This window comes from Euwallacea fornicatus, chromosome 5 (assembly GCF_040115645.1).
Source record: "Euwallacea fornicatus isolate EFF26 chromosome 5, ASM4011564v1, whole genome shotgun sequence".
NCBI lineage: Eukaryota > Metazoa > Arthropoda > Insecta > Coleoptera > Curculionidae > Euwallacea > Euwallacea fornicatus.
In genome coordinates, this window is record NC_089545.1 from 5,402,315 (window position 1) to 5,409,007 (window position 6,693).

At 39.9% G+C, this 6,693-nt stretch overlaps 2 protein-coding genes across 2 annotated transcripts; both read right to left on the reverse strand.

Moving 5' to 3' along the window:
- Positions 1–237: 237 nt before the first annotated feature.
- SmD1 (small ribonucleoprotein particle protein SmD1) lies at positions 238–1,170 on the reverse strand. Its single transcript, XM_066282252.1, has 2 exons — positions 1,023–1,170; positions 238–769 (listed from the first exon to the last, which is right to left on the reverse strand). The coding sequence occupies exons 1-2, from the start codon at positions 1,034–1,036 to the stop codon at positions 418–420; spliced, it is 366 nt and encodes a 121-aa protein (XP_066138349.1). The 5' UTR covers positions 1,037–1,170; the 3' UTR covers positions 238–417.
- A 1,228-nt stretch (positions 1,171–2,398) lies between these two features.
- On the reverse strand, positions 2,399–6,658 carry AcCoAS (acetyl coenzyme A synthase). The gene is made up of 10 exons (XM_066282821.1): positions 6,397–6,658; positions 6,020–6,343; positions 5,197–5,392; positions 4,512–4,751; positions 3,877–4,185; positions 3,689–3,822; positions 3,444–3,633; positions 3,197–3,386; positions 2,933–3,136; positions 2,399–2,878 (listed from the first exon to the last, which is right to left on the reverse strand). Exons 2-10 carry the CDS (start codon positions 6,337–6,339, stop codon positions 2,637–2,639), a joined length of 2,025 nt encoding a protein of 674 aa, XP_066138918.1. The 5' UTR covers positions 6,340–6,343; positions 6,397–6,658; the 3' UTR covers positions 2,399–2,636.
- Positions 6,659–6,693: the final 35 nt, after the last annotated feature.

Here is a 6,693-nt window from a genome sequence, read left to right on the forward strand (position 1 = left end):
GCGGAATAAATAGTGATCGGTGGCCAGAAGTATATTTTTAGCAAATGCAATTTTTTAACATTTATTTTTAATATTAAAAAACCAAGAAGATAATTATGATAGAAAATTCCCTTTTTGCAAAGATTTCTTAGTTATGAGATACCTAAATCTAATCCATATCAACAAATATGATTCAGTTAAAAAAGTCCACTTTGTTGAATCTTTTGGGGCCCACTAGAACATTAATAAAACCCTCAATAATTTGAATGATTATATTCTGAGCTAAATCCTAATGCCAACAGTATGAAAAATCACTTGGCTTCCCTTATTCTAAATGAACCAAATATTACTTAATTCTCCTTTGTTAATGCTGAAACTTTCTTATTTGCCATCTAGCCTTACAAAACCTTAACTTAAAAACCTTAATCTATGTGGGTTTTATCGCCTCCCTCTACCTCTGCCCCGACCCCTGGGACCTCCACGTCCCCTACCACGACCCCTGCCTCTAGCAGCTCCTCTGGCTCCCTCCTTCTTTTTCGCTTTAGCTTTTGGGGTGTCATCTATCAGCAAAGTTTCCAATGGTATACTGTCCGGCAGAATGTAATATCTGACATTGTTGCCCCTCACTGTGAGTGTGTCCAGGTTAACAGGATTCCGGTTTTTTGGGGTCATTTTGACTGCTTTCAAGTGGGTGTTCATGGCAACATCCACCCCGGTGATGGTACCATGTACCTGGGTACCGTTTTTCAGCTCCATCGTCACGGTTTCGTGGGAAAGTTTCATTAAAAACCTAAAAATAGTTCTCTTGTAAAGGTGTTTGTTTTCGACCATTGTGAGGAAGTGGAAAATGGAGATTTGCGTTTTGGGATAAAGTTCATTTTTCCAGGGGTTATTTGTGAAGTTTTGACAACAAAAAAATGAAAATTGTGAGTTTGTGTTACTGATATGGGTTTGAGGTTAGGAATCTAGTCCGGTATAAAGGGTATTTTTTTAAGAGTTGTGAAGAGTTAAAAGCCCTAAATAGGGATGGCAGAGGTGCTTACCGCACTAATTTCATGTTTCTGTGTAATTTAAGCGGTTTCGAAGACCTTTTAATGGAAAACAAATTAATAACCGCGGTAATGATTGAAAAAAAAACACGCTAAACGCCGATCAATCTTTATGTAGTTGTCATCTGCAATAATGACATTTTTAGTTTCGTCGTGACTTTATGTATTCGAGTGGTTTTGTCCTTCTGTATTACAATCATTTAGAAGAAGAGAGAAATATGTTCTGTTTTTTCATCGTTAAATCTTTTTCAAAAGTCTTCTGGCGCCACCTACTAAGAAGATACTGAACCAAAAACGAATTGTGAGGAGGATCGGCCATTATATTACAAGACGATTATAATTATCTTTGATTTTTTTCAATTTTTTTAAAATTAATTTAAAAATCCTATTTCAGTCATTTTTAAACATTTTTTAGAAAAAATTAAAATTTATTCCCTTAATTGTAAATATATTCTACACTTTTAACGCGACTTGTTTATTATTTAATTATTTATTATAAAAAATTTTAAAAAGAATTATTCTCTTAATTTGTATTTATTTTATCAATAAAAAGTTAATATCACTCTACAACTAATTTAATCTATACTACGGTTATTGTCCTAGTTTTTTCCCCAATTCTCACTCAAAATCACCATCATCCAAACCACGAAAACTACAAGGCCTAAGGCCATCATGAACTTGACGCCTATTGAGTCATGAGTTTTTAAGTGATCCAGTTGTTCAGTGTATTTCTTCAGAAGCTTTCGCACTTCCTTGAGTTCATTAGCCACAGCCTGTTTGCCTCCGACCGAATTTTCAAGCTTCGAAGAACCATCTTCTAGTTTGGCTTCAAGTGCTTTTGCTTGGGATTTTAGTTCCTCGCAGAGGTTTTCTGCGTAGGCGATCTATGTAGAGCAATTATTAGTAGTATTGAAAACTTTCTTTGAAAGTGTGTTTACTTACTTCGTTCTTTATTTCAACTCTCTTTGATGAGATCATATTGTCCAACGTGAGTGTGATTTATGTGATATTTGACCAAGAACTGCAATGAGAACTAGGAGTGTGCATTAATGCAGTACTGCTTTCTCTTTACATGTACTGCGTGGCTGTCTTTAAACTGTTATCAAATTGTCGTAAACGTGAATGTCTTTGAACGAATCAGTAATACGCGTGTTAGTAATGAGAAAATTTAATTATAAATGTCGTAATATTGCCGAAATTTTCTCTATATTTGTCGAACTTCTGTATATATTGATATGTATTGCTCGTCTGTAGTGTTAAGTCAGCGGTTCAAGTGTAATGTTAGGCAACCAGCAATAGTTCGGTAATGATGAACTAACAGGAAAACCAAACTTCAGTATACATAAATACTTAAGGTTAAAACAACATAATTTTTCAACGTATTTGTTTATTTCATTAACATTTACAAGCGTACAGATCTCTTCAGACGACAACAATAACGAATTTCCTAAAATAAGGCCTAATCTTAACCGAAATATATTACAGCGGAATGATATGTATTGGCGCTTCATTTTTAACTAAATAAATCTCCCTTTAAGAAGCAACAACTGACCCCGTTGAAAATGATCATTTTCAGCAACATGGGTTTATCTACAGTTAATTACTTAATTAAGCGTTTAGAGGCCGCGTAGCGAAAAGTTGTTCGACCACAGAACTGTCCGCCAAAGTGCTAATATCACCTACGTCCCTGTTGTTGACTGCGATTTTTCTTAAGATTCTTCTCATTATCTTACCACTCCTAGTTTTAGGCAGGGCTGGCGCGTTCTGAATAGTGTCAGGTTGCGCAAAAGGTCCTATTCTCTCTCGTACGTGCGACCTCAATTCTTTCAATAAAAATTCGTCGAACTTACCTTAAAGTTTAGTTTAATAATAAAAGGTTTGAAGTATAAAAATAAGAGTCTTACCGGTCTCAGTGAGAGTTATGAAGCAGTAAAGACATTCCCCCTTGACTGGGTGCGGTTTGGCCACTACTGCAGCTTCGGCTACTCCAGGATGCTCCGTGAGGACTGCTTCCACTTCTGCGGTGGACATTAAGTGACCAGATACATTGAGCATATCGTCCACTCTTCCTGTTACCCAGAGATAGCCATCAGCGTCTCTTTTGGCACCTACAATAAGAGGTATTTAAGATTAAAAGAAATTCGAGACAGTTTGAAACAGAAACATACCGTCTCCGGTGCAATAATAGCCGGGAAATTTTGAGAAATAAGTCAGCTCGAAACGGTCATGGTTTCCATACAAAGTCCTCATCAAGCCCGGCCATGGCTTGGCGAAGACCAAATATCCTTCTCCTTCTCCTTTGATCTCCTTCCCTGCCTCGTCTAATATCACAGGCTGCACCCCAAAAAAGGGGAACCCCTGCATAGAAAATTGCTTTGTAATTTATGTTTTCTATTGTTTGAGGGCATTCATTACAGCAGCTCCAGGTTTCATAGGCTGCGCCCCCGGTAGGGTTGTCAGTACATGCCCTCCGGTTTCAGTTTGCCAGAAAGTGTCCACTATAGAGCAGCGTTCGCGCCCAACTAATGAATGATACCACATCCAAGCTTCTGGATTTATCGGCTCACCTACGGAGCCTAGAACTCTGAGACTAGATAAATTGTGTCTAAAAACCAATATGGGTTACTAAAAAATACGAACAATGGAGAAATTATTGCAACCTTGTAACCAACTGATCATCGAACTTCATTAAAGCCCTAATAGCCGTGGGAGCAGTATAGAACTGGCTCACTTTGTATTTATCAATTACGGACCAAAATCGGTCATTCTCAGGGAAAAAGGGCGTGCCCTCAAACTGAAAATCATGAATTAAATCAGTTCTCAAGGAAATAGTTTATTTAATACCTACCAATACTGATGTTGCCGCATTGGCCAAAGGGCCGTAAACGACATAAGAATGTCCAGTGATCCAGCCTATATCGGCAGTGCACCAATAGACGTCACCAAGTTTATAGTCGAATACGTATTTGAAGGTAGTGGCTGCGTAGAGCAGGTACCCAGCAGTGGTGTGTAGCACCCCCTTAGGTTTACCGGTAGATCCGCTAGTATAGAGCATGAAGAGGGGGTCTTCAGCCTGCATCCATTCAGGGTAGCAGCTGGTGGAGGCTTGAGGCACCACTTGTTGCCACCAAATGTCTCTGCCCTCCGTCATGGGAGTCTATATGCATGTTAATAGAATTTTTACCTTAGAGAGTAGTACCAGCAAACAAAAAATAATAATTCTAGCTTTTTGACAGACGAATTCGCCGCTTCATCATAAATCAGTGAAAGGGTGGTTCAAAGCGTTTAGTTCTCAATAATAATTAACGAATATCATGAGTTCGTCTGTAGTATACGACCCAAAGGTCCTCTTAACCATTCTTAAAGTAATACAATCAGCAAAATTTAAGCTCAAAGTGACGAAATGCCCCTGTTAAATGTTGTCATTGAATTTTTCTCCGCCATCTGTCAAGAATTTTATTGACGCGCATTTGAGTTACGTACCCTATTGGTCTGACGCTGGGTTGCGCCCCCCTTTGGTGCACTTACTCGCTCCAAATGCGACACCACCACACACGTTTCTACGTTGTGCCCCTCTTTGGCGCATTTCACCATAGCTTGGTCGCATATACTTTTGAGATGGAGCAGTTTTTCCCCTCTCCACACTCCGTCAGCCGTCACAATGACGCGGGCCTCACAGTCCAAAATCCGTTCGGCGAAAGAATCAGAGGAGAATCCAGCAAACTATGTTAAAAAAATAGATAATTGATGTGGACGATTTTAAAACTGTCGGGTTTATTGGAGAACCATAATTAGCTGGCAACGTTAGTTGAACCATCCTTGTCAAACCTCAGATAATGATTTTTGAAAACAAAACCCAAGCGTGACGGTCTCAATTTCACGAAACGTTAAGCATATTTTGTGATGTTATCCGTAATCATTTTCTATCGTATACATATGTAAATTTCTGTCTTGTTACGTTAATCAATAATTAACAAAAACCGCTTTCTAATGTTCGGCTAAGTAGTTCCAAGGGAACCTTTGGAACTTCACGCGAGGTCACCATTCATGTAGAAACGATTTGTGGGCTACGTTTGCCTTTGACGTCAGTCGCTTTTTAAATTATTCACATTTTTGTGCCATGCAATTATCGAAAAATCAAACTGATACAATGGATGGGCGTACTTACAACTAGAGAGTGAACGGCACCAATTCGCGTGCAGGCTAAGAGCGTCACCACCGCCTCCAGCACCATGGGCATGTAGACGGCCACACGGTCGCCTTTTTGGATGCCCCTGGACTTAAGCACGTTAGCAAAGCGACATACTTCTTCCAAGAGGGTCTTGTAAGTTAGTCTGCTGTAGTCGTCTGGGTGGTTTCCTTCCCTTGAAATAACGAAAAAATATAGTTTGTTGCGTTAGAATATTATGCAATTTCGAAGCCTGTCAAATTGTAACGAGATAATCCTGATATATTATCATTATTTCGGCCCTGGAAGTGAATGGTTTTGATCGGGAAATTCCTACGTCGTTTATCAGAAAATGGAAACTTGGCGGTTTTCTTTTGGTACCTGTCGTCAAACTGTTGCCATGGTCACGATTTTGTTGCAGCGTTGTCTATACTAAGCTGCCAAAGTGCCTAGTCATAAGGTTCTTAAAAGCTTTTCAGTGAGTTAATTAAACAAAACTTTTGCTTGTAATTTATGCTCAATTACTCGTTTCCCTCCTCGTTAATTCGTCGCATCTATTATCGTCAAACACCGCTTAATTGTTATATATATGAGAAAGGACATGTATAATAGATAAGAATTCACCAAAGGGGATTCCAAAGTCACGCAAATCAGGCCGACCTCTGGACCGGCGTCTTCTTCTATACGTGATAATCGACCGTCTCAAAATTTCCCACGTGCTTCGTCCCGTCGATCATTCGATTTGAATGCGTGAACCACGCGCGCAGTATTATCGTGTCTGTTTTGGTTCGTTTGATGACCTGCCAACCACCCGACTACTCACCAGTAATAGGCCACTTTGTCCCCGAGCCCGTTCCTCACGTTCCTGTCCAGTAAGTTATATGAAATATTCGTGGTGGCCCCGTCGAGCCATTTGTTGTAAATCGGACCCTTGGTGAGATCGAAGTTGTATCGAAAGAATTTGTCGTAGTCTATGGGATTTTCCCAGTGAAACTGCTTGGCAATCTCTCCCCAGAACTCCTCAGGATTCTCCATTGACTTCTTGTACATGTGCTGGTACTCGCCTAAAGAGCTGACGTAAGCGCCCTTGGCCACGGAAGGGTGGGGGTGGAACACCAAATGGGGCGACTCCTCAGAGGGCATGATTCTACGGTTTTAAACATTGAAAATTTCCATTTTAAATTTTGTTCGTTCACATACCTGATTTGGGGCTTACGCACGCTCGATTTGGGTCAGACTGAAACCGCTGTCAATGCCCGCGATTTAATAATAAAATTCACGTTCGAGATCTGACTTTATTATTGTTTATACATTGCGAATGGGTTTTAGACTAAGCACGTCGATATTTCCGCAATGACAGACGAGGTTCAGCCACAACACAACTGGAGCGAAATCGTCTTTTTCCGTGGCTGAATCAAAATTTCGCCGCTTGCGCTCTGAGCCTGCACGTTTGCAGGAACAACAAGGATTGTTTAGGATCATTCGTTCATATATGCC

What these genes read in the sequence shown, in the direction of transcription:
- AcCoAS (XM_066282821.1), bottom strand. Translation starts at nt 6,339, where the DNA reads ATGCCCTCTGAGGAGTCGCCCCATTTGGTGTTCCACCCCCACCCTTCC. An exon ending in GTGCCGTTCACTCTCTAGTT is followed by an intron (nt 4,752 to 5,196) that starts GTAAGTACGCCC and finishes TTTTTAACATAG; the next exon opens with TTTGCTGGATTCTCCTCTGA. An exon ending in CCCAGCGTCAGACCAATAGG is followed by an intron (nt 4,186 to 4,511) that starts GTACGTAACTCA and finishes ACATGCATATAG; the next exon opens with ACTCCCATGACGGAGGGCAG.